Genomic DNA, 23776 nt, shown 5'->3' with positions numbered 1-23776 from the left:
AAATAGTTTGTTTAAATGATGACATTAAATCAAATATAAATAAAACAAATCATATTTCGCTGACCACTCATCCCTTTGATACGAGTTTCTAAATCCGCACCAAATGATGCGGTCGACCCAATAAATTTGCAGTACAATAGAGTGTGAAATTCGTAGCGAATCAGTCGGCTCTTCACAAATACGGTCGCATTGCACTTCGTAATCAACACGCCGAGCACAACAGAGCCGCTATCGAACTCCCATTATTACGTACCCGATATAACTGACCACGAAACGTTCTAGTGCTAAATCAATTCCAACTGAATGACTTTTTCCACGTCAATGAATTTTCTGCTCGATATTAAGAACAACTTTTTCTGTATCCTGCGTATGTGAAGGACAAAAACGAATATTGAAATGAAGTAAATACTGGCTTCTTTAAATTATATTAACTGTTGTGTGATTTTGTAAGTCTGTAACTTGTCTCGTAAATACGCTAATGTTATTAAATTCCAGAACTTCGATCACCGGTCTCAAGGAGTTATTCCGGTACTACTTAGGTTTAAACTATGATTGTGACATTACTACTGTATACAGAAAAGAAAATGTTGAGTGAATAAGAAATCTAAAGAGTGTTAACACAAATGTATATCATCCCAACATAATTGTTATCTACTAATTTTGTGCTGAAAGGATATTTGCATTTTTTTAAATAACTTTGGCTATTTATTCGAAGTCCGAATTGATTTCGATTATTACTAATGTGGAAGTTAGAATATGATCACGAGAGTGTTTAAATTATGTATCAAAATAGCTTAACTAATTGTTATATTAAGTATCTATAACATTGGTACGGTAAACTGAGGATAGGTGTAATTTACACAGCTAAGCTTCAAAGTAATTAATGTGGGTTAGGAATACCTTACGACTCTTATGGGATTACACGTTACCTCAAAATTCCCCTCTTGACATTTCCATGTCGTGTTAAAACATTATCAAATTATATTAGGAACTACACACATAAATGAGATACATTTATTTAACAAAAAAGATTTCTTTTTAAATTCGAATTTATTCTCTGTAACTGTACAGTAATATTACATGTGTTTTGACAGTAACAACTTTTTGACTTATTTATTTCAGCCAGAAATATTATTACGTGCCTAGGCGAAGGCAACATTTAATATCTTATACTACGATAAATATTTCACGAAATATTAATATTAAACGAATTAATATTCTACATACTTGTCGCAAACGATATCTACAATTCGGCTTGCGTTTCTTATACCTGAAGCACCAAGAGTTCATTATGTCCTAGTAACATTTCACTAGATATTTTAGTAACACATCACCGTTTAATAATAGTCCGATCGTTATGTATTTGTTTATGAAACACCCACGTTTAATAACTGTCTAAGGACATCTCAAGCATGTAAGCTAGTCCGGAGTCGGGACACTAACTGAATTGTCAAACAGTCTGTTTCAAAACGCTGGCAGACATAAAATTAGTTCAGTGACGTGGTACTCAGTGCGAATATCGTCAGGTGTTAATTGTAGGGATGATTTGATATTTCTTATCTTGTTGAAAGCAATTTCAGTTATGATAGTTAACTGCTATTGATTGACTACAATATTTTTAGAATCTGTACAATTTCTTTGCTATAGTAACCATTTTTAACTAACTTAATAAAATTGGATCAAAACTGTGACTCACAACTATCTATAATTCATCTGCTCGGTATGATGTGTGTTCATGTGGCAATGAAAATTTTCATGCCAATTAATTACAGAGTTCTTGTACTAAAAAAATGTAAGAATTTAGGACTTCTGGTTTTTGGTATTTAAATTACATGTTTAATGATGTCATAGTTATAATGTAATAGGTCCCCTTGAAAATGGCAGTGTATCAAGTCCATACGAGTTTGACCTTACTCCCGCAACCCACTTGGCTAGAGTCGTAGTAATACGACGGATGAAATGCCGACAGATTGGAGCTAGGCGTTTGAACAAATTTATCATCACGGCGTCAATCTTCGGATAAATTGAAGTTTATTTAGTTAAGTCTTTACAATATTAAGTTAGAAATTAAGTTTACATTGATTGTGTAATTAAGTAATAACACTTAAAAAAAAAACAATTTCAAACAAAATGCACTCAAAAGTAACATAAAAAAAATTCAAACAAAATGCACTAAAAAGAAACAAAATAATGTCATGAAAACTCTCTAAACTCTAGTAGTTAGTAGTAGGGGCTCAGTTTTCCGCAACTCCACGACAAGCGCGTATTTTGCGTGTCTCTAAACTCTAAAGAAAGTTCTCTTCTTTCTTGTAACATGTCTATATTGTATAATAATTGTTATTTCGCAGTCGGTGTCGGCCGAAGTAAATAGGTGACATTTTATATTTGAGATGTATTAGACATACTTACGTTTATGTCCCTTACTTAGGCCGAAACCGACTCCAAAATAACAATAATTATACAATATAGACATGTTACAAGAAAGAAGAGAACTTTCTTTAGAGTTTAGAGACACGCAAAATACGCGCTTGTCGTGGAGTTGCGGAAAACTGAGCCCCTACTACTAACTACTAGAGTTTAGAGAGTTTTCATGACATTATTTTGTTTCTTTTTAGTGCATTTTGTTTGAATTTTTTTTATGTTACTTTTGAGTGCATTTTGTTTGAAATTGTTTTTTTATGTTACTTTTGAATGCATTTTGTTTGAAATTGGTTTTTTTAGGTTACTTTTGAGTGCATTTTGTTTGAGATTGTTTTTTTTTGAAGTCGGCTATTTTTTTTTCTTAAAATTTTTGTTTTATTTCACAATTTTTAGTGAATTTGAAGTTCAATTACAAATTTCCTTAATACGTATAAGGACATAAATAAGACAAATAAAGAAAAGGACTTTCCTATTTAATATGTGTGTACTTCAATTCAAAAACTAATTTAGAATACACCAGATAACCACTTATCCTTTAAACAATGAAATAATTATCAAAATCGGTATACAAATTGAAAATTAACGAACTAATACATCGTAGCGTGCCTTTGTACTCTTTCAGAGTGCCGGCGGGCGCGGGTGCTAGCGCGGGCGCGTGTAAATCAAAATGTATGCAGACGCCATTTGCGTTCACAGTGCTCCCGCGAGCTGCGCGTCTTCATGAGGCGGGCGCGGGCGCGCGTGGCGCGGGAGTTTCTAATGGCTCAGTCCGCCCGTATCGTTCACAGTGATATAGCGTCTGTTAGGCGACTACGCGTGTGGTTCTAAACCATTTTGATTCACCCGCCGAAGCGTCGTCAATCGTCATGGATATCAATACTGAAGAATTTATATCTGCAGTACAACATCGCACTGCTATTTGGCAAAGCAAACATCTGCAACATTTAATAGTAATAAATCAGCTTAAAATACATAAAATTCTCCAAAATTTTCTCTTCCTTTATTTAAATCGTGTGCGCCAAACTTCATATATTGAAATTTCCATTTCAAGTATGAATTTTCCATTAATAAAAACAAATCTTCATCCATGTCTTCTAAATACGTAGCAAAGTTTGAGAACGACCTATCACATGTGCAATGACACTCCTAGCTCGATCGCCACTGTGAATACGCAGACGCCAAGACCCGAGCGCCCGCGCCCGCCGCCGCACCCGCTAGTGCAGTCTGAAGAGTACCTTTAATTTTGTCCAGCCGCGCGCCGCAGTAGCATTTTTCGAATGCGCGTAGTTTTTAATAATTTAATATCTTCCAAACTATTGATCAGAATTACATAGTTTAAAGGCTAATGTAATCTGCATTTAATACTCTAGCCATCAAACATATTTATTTGGATAAGGATTCATATCGAATATAATATAATAGCGCCGTAAGCTTACGACGCTGTTTTTCGTGTGCAATTTAATCGAAGTTTGTTCATAATAACATGGTTTTTGTGAGACATCCATAGATGATAGATATATGCCACCTGAGACTTTTATTTAGCAAATTTAAGGATCTATAATTACTCGATACATCATTTTAATGTAGGTCATATAGTTTGACCTACGTAAGCCCAGAAAGCAAATTTGTGCTATTCATTGTAACGCGATGTAGCATTTTTCGTTTCCGCGTAATTTTATTCTTACGATATCTCCTAAACTATTAGACAGAATGATATAGTTTCAATTGCAAATATAATCTACATTAAATTCTCTTGATAATGAACATATTTATTTACATAAGGGTTAATACTGAACTTGAATAATAGCGTCGGAAATAGGGCATGAATTTAATTAATGTTTCGAAAGAAAAAAATGGTTATTGTGAGAAAACTATAAAAGATAGATATATGCTATCGCGGACTTTTATTTAGCACATTTAAAGAGCTACAATTCGCCATACATCATTTTTATGTAGGTCCTATAGTTTAGCCTACGTAAGCGCTGAAAACAAAAATGTCCCTAAATTCCGCAACAAATTTTGAAGCTATATTCAAAATCTACTAGTCTTCTAGTTATTTAAAAAAAAAAACAAAAAAATGGGACCCACCTGCAAGCACTTCCTTTCGATTAAAATAATTTTTATCAAAATCGGACCACCAGGGGCCGAGTTTCGCGGTAACACACATAAAAAAAAAAAAAAAAAAAAAAAATACAGTCGAATTGATAACCTCCTTCTTTTTGAAGTCGGCTAAAAACTGAGCGATGTGAAAATAATGCCTGATACTTCAAGCCTCTTTAAATAAAATTCAGAGACGTAGTGAGGTTTTTCTTTATTAAAATTGGTTTTACAAATCAAACGTAGTACTCGTAATACAATAGTGGGTACTCAGAGCTCTTAGCCGTAATTTTTTATACCTGCGACGAGCGGACGACTAAAAGGTCAACGTTAATTTATCCTGTTCCACTTTTATTGTGAATCAAATTAAAATGGTACCGTGATAACTCAGTAACCGTCTTTGATTATTACTGTCATTGTGAGTATGAAAATAAATTGTTTGAATCGTTTTGTAAATTTTAGATCTAAACCGGGAAAACGAAAGTCGCCGACCAAATCATGAATGCTTTTTTTCCGTTTTACTTATTAATTTAGTAGCTATGATTTAAGAGTAGCTTTATAAAACAAGTTTATGTAGTGCTTTCTATGAAATCTGATTCATAGTATCAGAGTAAATCTTGATTCCTTACGTTCCGACATTGACAAGGGCTCGCAATTTGGAAAGGGATTCCATATAAGTTTATTTGCAATAGCAGAGTGCCGAGAGAATCTCGACTTAACTTGATTGTTTATTCTTGAATAAAACGTCCGTTTCAAAGATTCCAATACATTGTTAAAAAGGTTTTTGATTGTTAGCCTACTTAACAAATCTATTCACCATTAAACGGACTCTGGTCAAGAATATTAATGCACTATTTATGATATTTTATCTCTTTCTTATTTAAACTATGAGTAGAACTATTTTGTAACTAAAAAATAGAAAAAAAAAAAACAGAATTAAGTCAATGTTAAAATATGTTAAAGCTCGGCTCACTTCTAACTACTACATTGTAACATGATGTATCAACAACTACGATAACCCTGGAAGAACGCAAATACTTGAATTTAGCATATTTGCTAAAAAATCTTTACATCATATCAGTAATTGTCACGTTTGGAGGGTGTCTGGTAGAAGAGGAAAACTACCAAACAAAGCCAAAATATAGTTTAAGTATATCATTTAAGGCAGTTATTTACAAAGTGTTCCTTCCTAGGTGATCCCCAAAACAGCTTACATTCTAAAATGGATCTATCAGAAAAAAAAAATGGGAATCTTGTGTTTACAGTGTGCTCTGTAATTCTGATAGTATTGCCTTGTGCAAACTTTTGTTTACGTTTGTCCGTTAATCCATAGAGGAATTATTGTATTGTGCATATAGTTTATCTCACCATAAGTTCGCGTCGCAGCTTGTCGAGCTCGTGCGCAGCGGGCGGCGGCGGCTGCGCGCGGCCGCGCCTTAGCTCCTCCAGCTGCCGCGTTAGCTCTTCCACCTTGGCCACCGCCACTGACAGCTCCTTCTCCTTCTCATTGAACAGCGCACGGATCGACTCGAGGTCGCTGTCTGCACAAACACACAACGCACCATTACTACATGTTTCCACTGAAGAGACACATATTGTCAATGTAACAGGATTGTAAGGCGACTAAGCAATACTTAGTTGATAATGAAAAGATCTTGCACAATCATATTTTTAGTATCCGTCAGCATTGTTTGGTATATAGCATCTATAGTCCATATACGTTTTTAGAAATAGTATTGAAATAAATATTAAAGTTAATTTTATGTAAATAAAGTAAAGAGTATTGGTATGAAATCAGATGTCGGCTACTTACAGAAGATCGACATAAACAACACTCAACTTAACTTTATAATCACAAATGTATTATATAATAAACACTATCTACTATCTTATTCCTTAATAAAACTTAATTAACAATTTAATTAAAAATTGCTTCAGCGACATTAACGCAACAATAAAATTTAAATGGCACTGCAAAGAAAGACGCAGATACAGTTTCTCAGAAATTATAAACTACCCACCAAGATTATATTTTTTCGGGTTATTTATTAGTCAAAAAGTTAAGATTGAAAAATTATTAACAAGTAAAATCCGATAACGATATAAACTTTAAAACTTAACATGCCATAATTTTTTTTAAATAAAAGCAAAACTTTTTACCACATCTATAATTGTTTTAAACTTGTACTCGTTAGAAATTAATATTTTGTAACAACTAATATAAAGTTGTATGAATTTTATCATAAAGAAAAAAACTCTGATTATCAAAGGGACTGTACACTTGAAAAAACAATGACTGTATTAACTTTGAAGAGAATAATCAAAAAGCGCTGCAGCGCCTTACATTTTATAAAAGCAAAGTCGTCATTTGTAAAATAGTCGCAATGCATTAAGCAAAGAAAGCGTTATTTCACAGTTTGAACGAGCAGCTGAGACCAATTTAAAAGCTCCGAGGGAAATACCTCCGACCTTTCAATTACTGAAGACAATAAAGAGAGCTTTATCTATATGAGGAGACGAGCTTCCGTTCGTGCCTTAAGGCTCAATCTAAACCCCATCGCGTTACTCGTTGGATACTCGTCGATGTATACTCGTTATTTAACGCCCGAAATCGGTCTAAAGTTCGATTTGATCGATAACTCTCTAATCGATTATCAAGTTTTTCTATTATGTTTGTGATTCTTCGATCTATTTTTAGATCGATTAAATTTGTAATTTTTTAATACATGGATGATCATATAAAAATATTGTCAATATCATTTTTTCAGTAACAATTATAGTTATTTGAAATCGTTCCAAAATGTAATAACAAGAAGAGATAGTGTATGAGTACATACATTATGATATTTATATTGCAGTCTATCGTATTACTTTTTTAAGGTATAAAACGAAAAAATAAATGAGAGAAAATGGCTCAAGTATTTTGATAGGGATTTTGTACGCGGATGTACCACGATCTCTGTGACCCTTACAAATTGATTTAACTTAGCGTCCTTAAGGAAATTTTCTTTCACATTCTTTACTTGAAATATACGTCTTGAGTGTAGTCTATTTTTAAGATCCGTAAGAAAAGTGAAACTTACCTAAGAAAGTTTAACTTTTTCACCATTTTGTTCTAAAAATATTTTTAAAAAAACTTTTGGAAAGAATTTAGAAGCACAAATGAAGACGTAAAAGGACAGAAGATCTTACCTTTTATTTAAGTTAATTATTCTACACTCAATATCATATTTAACACAATTTCAAAATACTTAAACAATACAGAACAATGTGTTTAGTATAGGAGAAAAATTTGTAGTTTAACGATCAAACAACTTTTTCTACTACCACAAAATTCACAGAATTATTATGCCTGCCTTTAGTTTTTATTAAATTAAACGTATATAAGTAACGTATACCAAGAAGTATTTATTTAAACTAAATAATTTAATTGAATATATCGGTAACGTTTTTCAAATTGACCTTAAAATACCCGATATTGAAATAGGCGAAGGTTGTTGCATGCGCAATGCCGGAAATTTTATCTTGAAAGTAATAAAGCGAAGCATTTATTTTCCGTGTTTTTCTTTACAGTATGCACAAAAACTTTACTGTATTTTCCTGATTTTTTTTTTTTTTTTTTTTTTATTTATTTATATTAAACAGGGTACAAAATACAAAGTTATATTAAAAGTGTCTATAAACCCATAGTGGGTTTGTCCAGACACTTTGGTACTACGCTATGAAATATAACTGAAGGTATAAGTTTAGATTAATTTTTTAAACAACAACTAAGTGAGATCGCTCATACCGTCATATACAGGGTGCACAACGGGTAATAATTATATAACTCTCAGGATTTAAGATAGTAGTCTTTAAGTATGTTTTTTAAATTTTTGTAGTTTATGTTATTTTTAATTTCAGAAGGTAAATTATTTATTAATGTTGGAATTATATATTCTGATGTACGCATACCATAGACATTGATATGTTCTGGAATTGAAAATTTTTTATTTGTTATACTCCTAGTTGTAAGTTTATGATTAATTGGATGCTGAATTTCAGTCCGAAAATATTGTTCTACTAACAAGTTATATTCTACTTTTTTATGTACTGGAATTACTTTACAATGTTTAAATAGTTTTATAGGGTCTTTAGAATAATTCTGTTTTATTTTCGCTGGTGTTATTAGTTTTAAAATTTTATATTGTATATTATATATTTGATTTAGGTATGTTTTATAAGTTCGTCCATAGCTACTTAATCCGTATGATATTATACTTTCTACAAACGCCATATACATAGTGATTAGAACATTGTAAGGTATTCTATCTTTTATTATATAAAATTTAGCCATGATTGCCCTTAGCTTATCACATGTCTTATTTATATGTCGCGACCAACTAAACCTATCATCTATAACCAGGCCAAGATATTTATGCTCATGGACCTGCTCAAGAGGCACACAATTAGATGTGCACTTTCCACTGTGGAGACACGTGTGACTGTGTGCTAAAATTTTAATAATTTTATTCGGAGAGCACCGATTGTGGCTCGAATGCACATGCATAAATTTAGTTTTGTCAGCATTGAGTACTAAACCAGCATCATGCGACCATTTACAAAGCGCTTCAAAATCCGATTGTATCTGGCGTTCAGCCACCGCGATGTCTCTGTCAGCAGCCATCAGACATGTATCATCCGCAAACTGGTACACAGTGCAATGTTTAATGACCATGGTGATGTCGTTGACGTAGGTCAGATAATGAAGCGGACCGATAACAGAACCTTGTGCTGTTCCTAACGTAACAGGTACACTATCGCTGTACGACGTTCCCACTTTTACTTGGTAGCTGCGATCATTAAGATAATTTTTACACCACTGTAGCAGTTTTCCTCTTATGCCATTATTATCTAGCTTCTCAATTAACAGATCATGTTTAAGCATATCGAAGGCTTTGCTATAGTCAATAAATATTAATATGACATGTTTTTTTGAATTAAGGCAAGCATTAATATCATCGGTGAATTTAGATAATAAGAGAGTAGTACTTTTTCCAGCTTGAAACCCATATTGCTTCTCAGATAAAACTTTGTGAGATCTGTAGAAATGTTGGATTGTTCCGGTTATATGCTTTTCAACGATTTTATCAACTACTGGTAATATGGTAATGGGACGATATTTATCGTAATGCAGAGTACTGCCTCCTTTGTGGATAGGTCGTACGATACCAGTTTTTAATTCTTTGGGATAAACCCCCGTTTGGATACTGACGTTAACCAATCGCGTTATCACATGTACAATTTTATCCGACAAATTCATGATGTCGACTGCTCGAAGTCCGTCCACTCCTGGGGCTTTTCTAGGGTTAAGATTTTTAATTATGTTCCTAATATCTCCGACCTTAGCTTTCTTAAAGAAAATTGATTTGTCAAGAGGCCTTACATACTCGGATTCGTTTAAGATTTTAATATTACATTTTGGAATTAACCCTTGTACATTATTTTTAAACTCTTGGGCGAATTTATCAGCGATATTTTTATTCGTACCATCTTTTCTAAATGCTTTAGTTATTACGTCATCAACTGTATTGTTTATTTTTCCAGTCATATTGTTTATTATTTCCCATAATTTACGAGTATTTGATTTACAATTGTTTATTTGATTTATATAATACGCATTTCTGGTTCTTTGTACTATTTTATTAGTTTTATTTCTGATTTTTTTATATTTAACTCTAATTTCTTTATTTGTCGGGTCTTTAACGCAGCGTAAGAAGCACTCATCTCGCTTTCGACAAAGATTAATTATATTTTTATTTACCCAGCCATAGACATTTCGTTTAGATCTACTTAATTTTTGTTTGTATTCAGCTTTATTATAACAATTAATGAAATTATCTTTCATATATTTATATATTTCATTAGGACAATTCATGGTTTGTATGGGATTCCAATCAACCTCATTAACGTATTTGTTAAATATTTTGTTATCAATTCGTTTTATGTAAACCGGAGCATCCTGTATATGCGTATCTGAGCATAGTGCGACCGTCGTTAATCTGTGGTCGGCCAACACTATGCCGAGCACCGCGGCATACGCGTTTCCTAAGCGGGATCTCACGAATATATGATCAATACAACTTTTTGTAACTTTAGTTTTATATTTTTCTATCCTTGTATAATCTGATATCCCGCATAGGAGACCGTGTCCACTCATAACATTCATGTATGATTTTTTAACAGAATTTTGAAGTTTTAGATCAATATTTATATCACCCAACAATACAAGATCTGTGTTATTGTAATTTTCAAGTAACATATCTAATTCAAATACAAATTGATGTTTGTTAGTGTTAGGCGGTCTATACACTGCACACAACGTTAACGGCACTGATGAGATAACAACTTTACCTAACAAACATTCAAAATGGCGAGTTATTACATTGATATGCGTAAACGTATAATAATTTTTTATATATAATATTATTCCACCGCCTTTTTGTTTATTTCTTAATACCGTATACATTGTGTAACCATTTATGTTGTAAAGAGATTTTATGTTATCACTAATGTTTGCTTCTGTAATTATAAGAATGTCGATGTCCGTGCCAGTTTCGCTAATAATCTGTTCTACCCGCCAAAAATATTTTATCATTGATCGAATATTTACATGTGTTATTGTTATTTTATTTTTACTAAACGGTAACCGTCTTTTATATTCAGAGAAATTTACACAATCAAAAATTTCTATAATATTATTATCGACAGAAAAACTATCCATCACATACAAGAAAAATAAAAATTATCTATGGAGTTCCAAGGGCCAGTACGAAAGATTATTAAATATTTTTAGACAAAAGTGTTTGTATATCTTTAACGGTTCTTAATCTGTATATTTTTGAATTTTCATTTTTTCGTGCTAGCACTTTGCCCTCCTTAAACCAGATATATTTGTAACTATCTTTAAGTTCTTGTTTAGTCTGCCATAATAAGTGTTTATAATACGGTGTAAGTGGTTCACGTACAATTATTTTTTCGGCTGCCGGCGGTCCCGTCAGACCTGGTACTATGTCCGCTGCGGTGATGATGGTCTCGCGTGTTGCTGTGAGGAAACGTTGGCGAATAACGTCATCCCGTAGCCTGACGAGGACCGGTCTGGGGCCTGGTCTACGCAACGCAGGTCGTTTAATGGATATAATGTCATGTTTAGGCGCCTTAAATTTTTCAGCAATATTTTGAATAACTTCGTTTAGTTTTAAGTCACTTAAGTCCGGGATTCCGACAATCTCAACTGTATCCCCAAGGTGGTGTTGTTCAATTTCGGTAAATTTTTGTTCGAGGGCTTCGAATTTTGTTTCTAGATAGATATTTCTATTTTCTATATTTTTCTGTTTCCTCTCCACTTCTTTCATCTTAGTTGAGATTGTATTAAGCGACTCAGTGAATTCATCAATTTTTTCACTGCAGTACTGCACCGCGCTGCTCAGCGATTGCAACTCGCGTGAAATGGTGTTACAAACTTCCTTTTTGATGTCTTCCACTAATTTTTTTATATTTATTGACGCTTCCGGTGTTTGGATATGTTCCTCTTCGTCTTCTTCGTCGTCTTGTAACATACCATAAGATTTTCTACGTGAGCAATTTACATTGCAATCGGTACATGCCCATTCCAGATTTTCTGCGGCTTTAAGGGCATTTAACTGCTTTGCACTTAGACCCGTACATTGTGTTACGGCGTGTACAACTTTTTGGCATCTACTACATTCCAAAATAGGGCTCTTTTTGGTCAAAATTTTACTACAACCAGCACATTTAGCCATAATAATAAAATGAGGGTATTTGCGGGACACTCACTTAGCGCGGTGGGCTTATCTAACGGCGATCGCGCGAGTACAGATACTACGATTAAAATACGGAATTTCGTTTTGTTGACTTTTTTCACATACTAATGTTATAAAGAGGAATGATTTCTATTTTCGTCGTGTTTGAAACGAAATAATAACAAATAGAAGATACGTTTATAAATATACAATTTATAGAACAAAAGTTGACGAAACAATTTTCACTTTAAGAATAATAGAAAACGAGGTATGAGAAGAAATACAAAGGTAAATGAAAGTTGATAGTAAAAGCTAAAATATAGTAGAAGTTATTGATTTTGTGTGGAGAGGTGAGTCATCGTGTGGTTTGAAGGCTGGCACGGGCAATAGTCGATACAATCGCCCATGTGATTGTCCTCTGACACGAAAGCTTCGAATTCATTGTTCAAACATAACGATACTAATATTGTACTATACTAACCTATAAACTGATAAGTTAAATAATCTCTTATAAAAAAGAGACATTTTTTATAAATGATATTGCCAAGCAGTTGAAATTGTCTTTGGATATTTTTTACTACAAAACAAAAAACTATTAGTGTTACTTGTGTGTGTCTTACAAAATGTTAATGTCAATTGTGATGCTAATCATAATGTTGGTCTGAACACATCTTACTTCTTACTAATATTATAAAAGCGAATATTTAGATGAATGTATGGATGGATATTTTTTCCGTGATCCCCTGATATCAGGGGTAAGGGGTAATCAAGGTCAGAGACTTTGTTACTTTTCATTTTAATACAGTTTGGTTTTCACTACTTAGTTTATGTTTTTAATTGTGTGCTAAGTAATGGCGCAAGCATTGTGTTATTACAATGTGCGGCATTCTCTCTGTGTATGTAATCATACACACAAGGAACCGCACTAGCATGGATATAGACGTAGAACACAGTCTGGAAGAACACATAGACTACAATTTTTTTTAATTCGCATGGACGGAGTCCCGGGCGACAGCTAGTTAAAAATAAATCTAATGTAATCAAATTTGCAAGCAGTTTTATTTTAGTATGATCCTAATGACGGAGGTATACATTTGTTTCAATCCAGCGCTTTCACTAAGTAATTGGGTACTCGAATGTCTGATGAAATCGAATGCCCAAATCCTTCACGAGGCGAAAATATCATCCAGATGTCGAAATCACTTTGAGTAAGAAAATCTTCATTATGAGAAAGTAGACAATTTGTTACTATAATTCAAGTTCACGAGAACCAAATCTGTCATTATTTACAACTAGCTTTTACCCGCGACTCCGTCAGCGCGGAATAAAAAAAAAAAAGAAAACGGGGTAAAAATTATGCTATGTCCGTTTCCTGGTTCTAAGCTACCTGCCCACCAATTTTCAGTCAAATCGATTCAGCCGTTCTTGAGTTATAAGTGGTGTAACTAACACAACTTTCTTTTATATATATAGATTTGAGAATTACAGTTTAAGGAAAAGAGCAGCACACGGAGCACAACAGACAATAACCGGAATAGTTTTAAATTAATGAATTAAGAAAATAAAACAAATAATAGGAAAATTTTACACATTTTTCTATAAATCGAGCAAGATACAGAGATGGACTCAAATGATCCAATACAATATTGTAAAAATAATTACAATTCAAAGGATATTCACCTACGTAACGTTTTGCTCTAAATGTTATTGTAGATTGACCTATCACTCGTCATTGTTTTAACGTCGTTTATTTGATTACAAAAATTACGCAGTGGTCATACAAATGGTGTTTAATTTAACCTCCCACTATTCGTTCTATAACTGGGTCATATTCTCAGATCAAGATCGTTCTATTTCGAGTGCAGACAAGTGACATTGGACCTACAGTATCATTTGTATTTGCGGTTTATTCTTTACGTATACTGAAATTGTGGATAGGATATGTGTGATATAACATTGTTTACGTTCAGTTATGCAATCTATAAACTGAATGTTTTTTTTTGTGTTAATACACCACTATTTTTTTTTTTATATATTTTGCACTGTTTGTTTTAGGAACATGAGAAAATAAAACATGCTTCTCTATTTTTAAAACATTCAAAAATCTTTATACTACATTGCTTTCGTACTTTTTTCGTTTCGTTGAAATAAAATCTAATATTATCAAATACAAAAGTTTTTAGTTAAATTATTTTAGTATAATTTCTTTAAAAATACATCTTGTACAATTTAGAACGTCGATCTTGTAAATTTTAAGCAAGATACTAAGGATGAAAGGTCAGATGGCCTGAGGATATGGCCTACGCATCGTAAAAGTCGAAACATGTTTTATATATCTAGTGGTCTATGTAGCAATAATACAAGTTCATGATCCTCTTGGTCGGCTATAAAAAAAATCCATAGTCTCCTCATGATCTTTATGAATGAAGTAGTGTATTTCCATGGCGAAAATGTAACTCAAATATATACTCAATAGTAATGACAGATATTTTTATCCAGATAGTATATGCACTCACATTAATTATATAATGTTTTCCAGGAAAAAAATCACATCAGTATACACAGTTTTATTATTAAAATATAACAAATATAGAAAAACATAAAATATATAACTAAGAAATACCTTATTTGAAAAAGAGTAGTGTAGTAATCTGAAGGAAGTTGCACAAAATTGAAAAAAAGTAAATATGTTGGAGGAGGCCTTTGCCGATAGGCAAACAGATAGCTGCAGAAAATAATTTTATTAAACTTTGTGACTATAACATTTTCTTTGTAAGCTAATCTGAATAAAAGGCTATTTTATTTATTTATTTATATACACGGTTTCTGAAAACATGACGATTCAATGCAACTTACCACTATCTAAAGTTATTTAGTTTACGCACTAGAATGGCTTCAAAGTTGATGAATGTTTTCACAATTTTGCAAATATACTAATATACACTGTATAGACAGTTATTGACATGTTACACTTAAACATTTTACGTCTGATCAGTTCATAATGTGGAGGTCGATTGAGTTATTTTAATATTTAACTGTAACCGAGTGATATCCAAATGGAAGCTTTGTTATTTGACCAACCGAATTGCTACGGTCGTTACTTGCCAAATATCCGACTGAAACCGCCCGATAAATTCATACGATACCGCTGTCATCCATTAACTACTCGTATGTACTTTTTATATGTAACGTAAACTGAAAATAAACTTACAAGCATATTTATATGTCCAAATTGTATTCCCAAGTTACGGAAGCTTATCGTCCTTGTATAAAACCCAAAACGTGTTCCAAACTTGAAATCTTTATTTCGACGTATCTTTTTTGTAACGAAAGCTATAAATAATAATCTTTACATCAAATTATTTGCATCGCATATAACAAAAAACTTATTGTTAGCAAGTTATGGAAACAGTTTTGTCAGCACAATTTCATTAACAAATGAAAGTTTCATAAAAAATCCTGCGCTACGCCGTATATAAAGAGGAATGGCGTTTTAAGGAATTAAATTTCCATTGTTCATGTAACCTACCTTTTTTAATTAAGGAAAGCAAATTATTTTTGTAATTTGTGTTAATGAGCGTCTACTGTTAAAAGCATTTTATCTCAGAATGTAAAACTGTAGTCTGACATAGTGAAATATTCGGCAGCAAATATTTTTAGAAATTTTTATACAAGCACTACATCATCACATTAAAAAGTATTAAAACAAAATGTAGGTCGTCAAATCTAGTTCAAAAATTAAGACTTAAAATGCTCTTGTAAACTACACGTGAGTTTAAATAAAAAAATCTGTACATGGAAATTTGTGCCACATTGACTCATTCCTTTCTGTATCTCCACTTTTATTGTATTCCAATTTTGATCATCTAAAGCTAAAAGTCTAATATTAAAATAATGTACTGTTACTTTCGACTTTAATATTCTATCTTGTGGTATTAATAAATCAAACGTATAAAATGAAAAAGAATTTCTTTTCTACTGAGAATGTAGCAGAAAGAATTATGGTTGTGTTTTCATTCTTTTGAATCTCTGAATTTATTATCAACAATGCACAGAAAATATTGTTGAAAGCGAATAAAATTATAATAAATATTGCATAATATTTATCTATTAATAATATAAGTTAACCAAAATATAATAAAAAGACGTACAAAAGTACGAAGAGTAAACAACCAATTAAAAATGTCACAACTTTTCTAAAAAAAATAACTCATGTCTAGGCACCACAGATACCAAATGTTTGGTAGAACTCCTAAACTTTAACATTATAAAAAAGGTGTAAAAAAATTTTCATACTAGATTCTTACACATAAATTAAGAATTCTTGTAATCGAGTCAAATATATATATAAGAAAGAACATTTAAAGTACAGACATTAAACTACAATACTTGTATAACACAGTAAAAGCTTATTTAAACGTATGATTTGTATTCACCTCTTGTTCAGACCCTATTCAGAGATGACGTACAGAATGTTGAAACATGCCAGAATAAAGTATATTAATGTACTCTACACTACATGTTATGTGACTCTGATGATATGAATATAAAAATCTCAACTAATGACATAAAAACACACTTAGTAATGTAGTCTATGTTTCTGATTAAAAGCAAAGCCTCTATATTTAAGATTATATAAATTTACGGTAAAAAAAAAAAATCTTTTTTGTGAATGTGGCCATAGTTTGAAGTTTATTACAATAGTGTTGCTGTGCCACAGGTATCGATCGTACGTCGGCAGCCACTAAATAGTGGATAGAAAAATCGATTACTAGCCTCAAGGACATTGTAATATGGACATGGACATTGCTATTGTGTGTATAATCAATCTATACCTTATCTTATATATAAAATTCTTGTGTCACAGTTTTCGTTTCCGTACTCCTCCGAAACGGCTTGACCGATTCTCATGAAATTTTGTGAGCATATTCAGTAGGTCTGAGAATCGGCCAATATCTATTTTTCATTTTTTTTTAACTGCGCGCGGACGGAGTCGCGGGCGACAGCTAGTTTAATATAAGAACGTATATCGTAAGAACATTAGCTGTACTAACTTATTACTAATGATTTTTACGCTTTTGAAATGTAGTAGAATAAACTACTTTGATAACTTATCCTACATCACATTTTTCTTTCCTTATCTTTTATTCTGTTCTACGGAAGGAAAAGATATTAATTACAATGGATGCATGTTTGGTAACTATTGAAGAGTTATAAAAATATATCGGATAGTTTATAAACGGTGTATTTCTTTTTGGCTGAAGGGATATATTGATTTCTTTATATTTTATTTAACTTCTAGTGAGTTTTCGTAGGACAAAGACGATTACATAATGTATGTATGACATTACGTTTACAAGAAATGTCTAAACCAGGGAGAATGTTGATATGTTATGTCAAATATATTTATAAGTCGAGAAGTTCCAGAAATAAAAACATGTTACAACTCCCGCAATAAATCAACGCAAAGAACACAACGAAACGTTTTGAAAAAAACACGACTTTTAGAAACATTGTGGAATACTAAGTTTTCTAATATTGCTTTAAATACAATTAGTAAGCGTTAACAAATAACTTTAGTGTATACATATAATTACTTTGTTTTGTTTAAATAAATACGTATATATTTATGTTCATAACTTTGGAATTTTTAGAAGGGACTTAATATGTGTTAGCGAGACTGTTTCATACAAATGTGTATAAAAAGACGAACGCTGTTATGTTCGTTTAATAGACATTTAAGCGCTGAGAGTAGATAATAAAACACTATAAATCCATTAATGAAAACAAAGACAGACATAATATAGTCATAGGCGAAATTGCGATAGTTTAAAAACAGATACAACTCAAGTCAATTTCAATAGACAAAGTGCAGCTAAAAATTCTACGAACGACCAGCTCCTAATGGAAATGTCGACTCAGCTGCGTTGAGATTTTCTATTCGACACCGGAGAGAATGCCGCCTAAATGGAAACCTCATCAACTAGCGGCCGAATGTATTGTTTCGTTCGTGATCTCCGAGCTTCGTTCACAAGTGAAAGACAGGCGTACGTGACGTTGCAATTTTTCGAATTTTCCTTTACATTTTGAATACAATCGATGTATCAGATTGGTTTCTTCCGGACAGAGCATTGGATGAATAACTTTAAATTTAATAGTGACTAGAATTTCGACAGCGACGTTAAATAGGCTAAGCAAATTTTATTCATGGCCAGCCAGGATAAGTCCAATAGATATACTTGTCCACTGCTTACCGCGTCTAACAATTAAATTACGTCTTCGTTAATCGACAGTTATTTAAAGAGCAGTAAAGCTACACTGAGCTAAAGCACGTTCTATGTCAAATTTAAAATAAATAAAAAATAAGTTATGAAAATTTCCAATCATTTGAAACTACTATTAATAATTTCAATTATTCAGAACGTTCTCTTTGATCTAAAACAGTAGTATAACTTGCTATGTTCATTTCTGTAGGGAAGTCTACTACGGTTCTTTAGTTTTATTTTCTGATCAATGTATCGGATTATGTAAGAACAAATTTTCGCTTAATCAGAGTAAGTTATGGAAAGTAAAGTTTGATTGTCATTTATTTCCATGGCTTTGAACTGAAAAAAAGTAATCTTTATAATATTAAAAATTATAACAAAATAAGAAAAGTCGAAACACCATACCTTATTTTATCAACATGACATGTAACAGCCTTAAAGAATAGTATATTTAGAAAAATATTTAGCAAATAAAAAGAATTTTAACACTATGTAAAATGAAAACACTTATTCAATAAGAAACCATTTACGTTTAACTTAGGCATTCAAAACATGTAAGAAGTTGGGCGATAAATTATCAGCCGAAACAAATGAACCAAGTTTTAACAAAGAGGTATTTGGAAACGGCTGAAGTTAATAAATTCAGTGTCGGCATCCCAATGATAAAAGGCGTTGAGAAGACGTTTGTTTCCACGTTGATAGGTTAACTGTCTTACATGGTATTTAATTTGTTTTCGATAAATTTTTAGTTGAGCATATAATTTTGCTACCTTGAAAAAATATTTTTGCTTCAGGACGCTGTTTCAAATAAATATTTAATTGCTTATTATTTGCAGAGCGGCTACTTTCAATGAATTTTTTAATAATTTAAGATAATATCTAATTACATTGTTAAGTATTAAACTTTCCTAATTAAAAACGAAATATTGTCGGAAAATCTTAATAAGAAATGAGTCGACTGAAAGATGTCATACTTAATTGAACGCCGCGAGGACTCTTATCGCGTCGATTTTTAATTAAGTTTCTTATTTCCATTCGAAAGGGCCGGCGCCGGCGTCCGTAAATAAGGCATAATGTTGATGGTGATTGGTCACCAGCAATACACCCAGAGCAGGTGTACTTTATTACGCACGTACTAAATTACATTCGGTATTTGAATTTATTCATTCTAAATTAATTTGTTTCTTTTTTTGTAAAAGCTTGAACATTTTGAACCAAGAGTTATTTATTCCCTTTGTCAAATATTAACCTCAATCTGTGGAAAACCGCTAAGAAAATTCAGGTTTTAACGGAAAAAAAAATTTTTTTTCGTCGTTTTATTTTTTTAAACTAATTCATATATAAAATTAATATTATTTATTAAAATATCTATTTTACTGACCATTCCTATTTTTTTTTTGTTTCAAAGTTATCGATATAATATAGCGCATGTTCGCATATTCTCACTCGCATTCTTATAGATATAAGAATATATATATTTAAAACCCCTTATAAATGCGGTGGTAGGTTATCTAACCTACCACTGCATTTACAAGGGGATTTAAAGTGAGATTTTTGGTGTTTCAAACAAAGGAAACTTACACAATACGAAAGAATTTTAAAGGTTAATCTCGACTTGGTACAAAAGGGTTGGTGTTGTAATAAAAAATTAAAATCTGCTATCCAATATAACGGGACTCCTTTTAAATAAATAACGTACCAAATCCTGGTTATCTGTCGACAACTGGTAAATTGGGGATTTCTTTTTGTTGCTATTGTATGAAACATATATTTTATTGATAAATACACATAAGTAAGTTGCACGTTGAGTATGTTATTCTGTCTATTTTATACTATCATTAGTTTACATAAGCATTTATAGATATATATTTTCTACATAACATATAAAAATAATAACGAAATATATTATATAAAAATAGTACACCACCGACTGCAGAATGCCATGATTCAAGCAACCAGTGGTCAAGTCTGCAGACAGGAATTTCCTCTCTGTGCGCACGGTTTCTAAAATAACTGCCATTTGTACCTTACTCTTAATCCAACTATTTAGTGATAGCTTAAGATATTAGTCAAAGCTCTTCTTCACTTCTCTCACTATCAACCCATTCATCGATACTACTATCGGAATTAATTACCATCAATTTGTATGTTATTTTTTTAATAGTTTAACTTGTGAAAAGATCTACAATCTTTTAATTATTTTTGATATTTTCATTGTTTTTGCTCTATTTCCATAAGTTTTTGAACTAATTCTATTCTTCATTTAAAGATAAAGAAAGGTCGCAAAAAAGTTGAATAAAGGAGGATAATAAAGAAGTCTTAAACAAGTTCAAAGTCATTAAACAAAGGAACTTGTTAACAAAAGCGATAAACAAAATGGTTATCCGATAAATTTAACTTGTTTACAACACTACTTGAATCTATACATTATCGATGTTTGTGTTAAACAAGTTCATTCATCTTAAAAAAACATACATCAACCATAAATTTATTTAAAAATATGCAAAAGGAGATTGGACAAAAATTGTCTATGAACCAATAATAATGTCTTAGATATTTTTTTTTTAATAAAACTAAATTTCTTTATCCGTTGGTAATTATGCGCATGCAAAATAACCTTCTTAAATTGGTAGCATAATAATTTTCTAGTAATTCCAATGAACATTGAGCACAAAATACTTGGTGTATAAATAGCGTATTGATAGAGCCCAATGACTCTATTGTATTCATGTAATTTGTACTGATTTTTTTCATGTTATGGTCGACCAACAACATACATATGTATGTAGTGGCAGTTATTAAAATGTCCAATCGTTCCCACAATGTAATTAAAGCTACTGAAGCTTGACCCTTACTCAAAGAAGGAATTAAAAGTTTTTTTTTTTACATTTAATGTGATAATGGTCAGTGACTTTGAATTTTAAGAAAATATAGAATATGTGATTCTGTATTGGATAATTAGAAATAACTGATTGAACTCTGAACGTCATATTAATAGTTAATAACTTCGATTGTTTGCTTATCATTAAATTAATGAACGATGAATCAATGATAAGACAAAAATTTTGTTGCATACGTTTATATTTAATTTTGGAAATAGACGAAATTGAACCTAATACCAACGTACGTAGATGTATATTTGTAGAAGCTAAATGCATATAACTAATGCAACTCACATTGGTATATGTCATAGTGTATGTATGAGCTTGTTGTATACCTCAATAGCTAATCTGGCGCAGCCCGCAGCACCCCAGCATTAATTATCCGATTAACGTCGACAAGTTTCCGAGCAAACGGTATCCGTTTTGCGTTGGATTTTGGGAACTTAAGTCATTATAAACAATATATTTACTAAAAGCAATGTTAGCGACTATGCAGCTGATGCCTTTCAAATAAACAGCTCCAACTTTCTCGCTACTTACGAGAATCGGAAGGTCTTTTGTTTTACTAAGAGCTTATGTTTTCAACGTTTAGTAACGTTCCTAGGTTTGAGGAAGTAACTTACAAGTCTTTATTTACTGCACATTTCTTAATCAATTTTATGTGGCACCTAATAACTAAATATATTTTGATACAAGTATTTAACAATGGAAAAGGACAGTAAGGTAAATTCCAAATTTATACTTAATACCTAATACTCGTATCAATAAAAATAACCTCCCAATATCATGAAAACAATGCAAATGAAAACTTTACAAGACTTATTTGGAGACACACATTGATAAACTAGACGGATAGTTTTGGTATAAATAACAAATTGAACACGCTGTATGACAAATTCATAGATCCATCAGACGAAAATAGTTACAAGATCTCTTAAGTTTATTTTCGTCGACGTGGATATTATTTGTGTATACTCACTGAGAGCGATGTTAGCCTGCTTGTTGCGGTCGAGTTGTCCGCGGAGCGCGCGAAGTCGCCGTAGCTTCTGCTCCTGCGCCTCCACGCGCTCCCGCAGCCGGCGTAGACGCTCACCCTCCACCGCAACCTAACACACAAATATACAAATATATTTTAATAATAATTGATGATAATCATGGCATTTTTAACTCTAGACACAGCAGTTTTGAATATGGAACACCCACTTAAATCAGTTGCCATAATAAGTGAAAAAAAAATCTGCTCAAGACTGTCTTAAAGTTATAATTATCATTTGTTTTTGATATTTTACTCAAAATCACGTTGTCAAAAGTAATTAAATATTTGAGTAAGTTTATGTATATTTACGTGAAAAATATATCAATATTCCGGTCGGTGCTTAATACTCGTAGACGATACGTAAGAATTATTTATCAAATGGACGAAAAGCTCAAAATATTACATAAATTACTTACGAGACAGAATAAGATATAACATTGAATAGAAAGATGAATATAGGAAAGGGAAACTGTCTAGTAACCAATTTTTAACCATTTTGAACGATAGTAGACGATGCGGAGGTGCGCGCTTTGTTGGGGGTTTCATGTCTCGTTTAAAGAATACCCGTGTCAAAGAGCTGACGGTAACATGCGGGAGAGCAAATTGTGCATACTGAATATCCTATTGCTTTGTACATCACTGAAACGTTCAACACTTTTCGTTTCAAAAAGGGAAAATCGTGTTAGGATAAGATCAAAAAGTATAATTTGCAAAACTGATAAGAAATAGTTTGTTAAATTTGAATCGTTTTAACTTAATCACCGCAAGTTACTAACGCCAATAGTATTTTTCTATAAATAAATAAAAAAAGGCGGTTCTAATCATGTTAATTATTTGAATAGTCTCGAATATCCGTTCAACCATCCAAAGGTCATAATAATTTATATTTCAATTTGTATTAAAGTGAAGGAGGGCTCCTTTAAAATGCCCAGTTTTATTTATTTTATAGGCTTATTTACTGCGTGAGAAGAGTTTATTTCTTTTAGTAGGGGCGATAAATATCGCATTAGGCTAACGCAAACTCGGGACTCGGCTAAGAGATTTATTAACACCGGGTTTGAAAATTAAATTTTTCGGCCTTATCTATTTGAAATTTATCCTAAAAATTCCGGGACAATTTTGATGGCGAAATTGTTTGTAGGATTTGGAAATAAATATCAAGTTTATTTTTTTTTTTACTTTAGTTTTTTTCAGCACTTTAGATATAAATAAATTATAGTAAAGTGAAAAAAATTATAATTTGAAAATTGTATTCTCATCAGCCGAGAATAA

At 32.0% G+C, this 23776-nt stretch overlaps 1 protein-coding gene across 6 annotated transcripts in view; it reads right to left on the bottom strand.

Moving 5' to 3' along the window:
* Positions 1-23776, bottom strand: part of LOC106720010 (apoptosis-stimulating of p53 protein 1) — a 190481-nt gene that overhangs the window by 5821 nt on the left and 160884 nt on the right. For 5 of the 6 annotated variants that reach the window (XM_014514538.2, XM_014514539.2, XM_014514537.2 and 2 more), the window contains 2 exons: positions 22448-22574; positions 5887-6059 (listed from right to left, as the gene is read on the bottom strand). In XM_014514538.2, coding sequence (XP_014370024.2) covers positions 5887-6059; positions 22448-22574 — 300 coding nt within the window. Of the gene's footprint in view, positions 1-1227; positions 1308-5886; positions 6060-22447; positions 22575-23776 lie in introns of those variants that run through there. The other variant, XM_045680972.1, reaches the window with a different exon arrangement.

This window comes from Papilio machaon, chromosome 14 (genome assembly GCF_912999745.1).
Source record: "Papilio machaon chromosome 14, ilPapMach1.1, whole genome shotgun sequence".
NCBI classification, from domain to species: domain Eukaryota; kingdom Metazoa; phylum Arthropoda; class Insecta; order Lepidoptera; family Papilionidae; genus Papilio; species Papilio machaon.
Note: the sequence above shows the minus strand (reverse complement) of the source record. Positions and strands in the feature narration are given on the sequence as shown.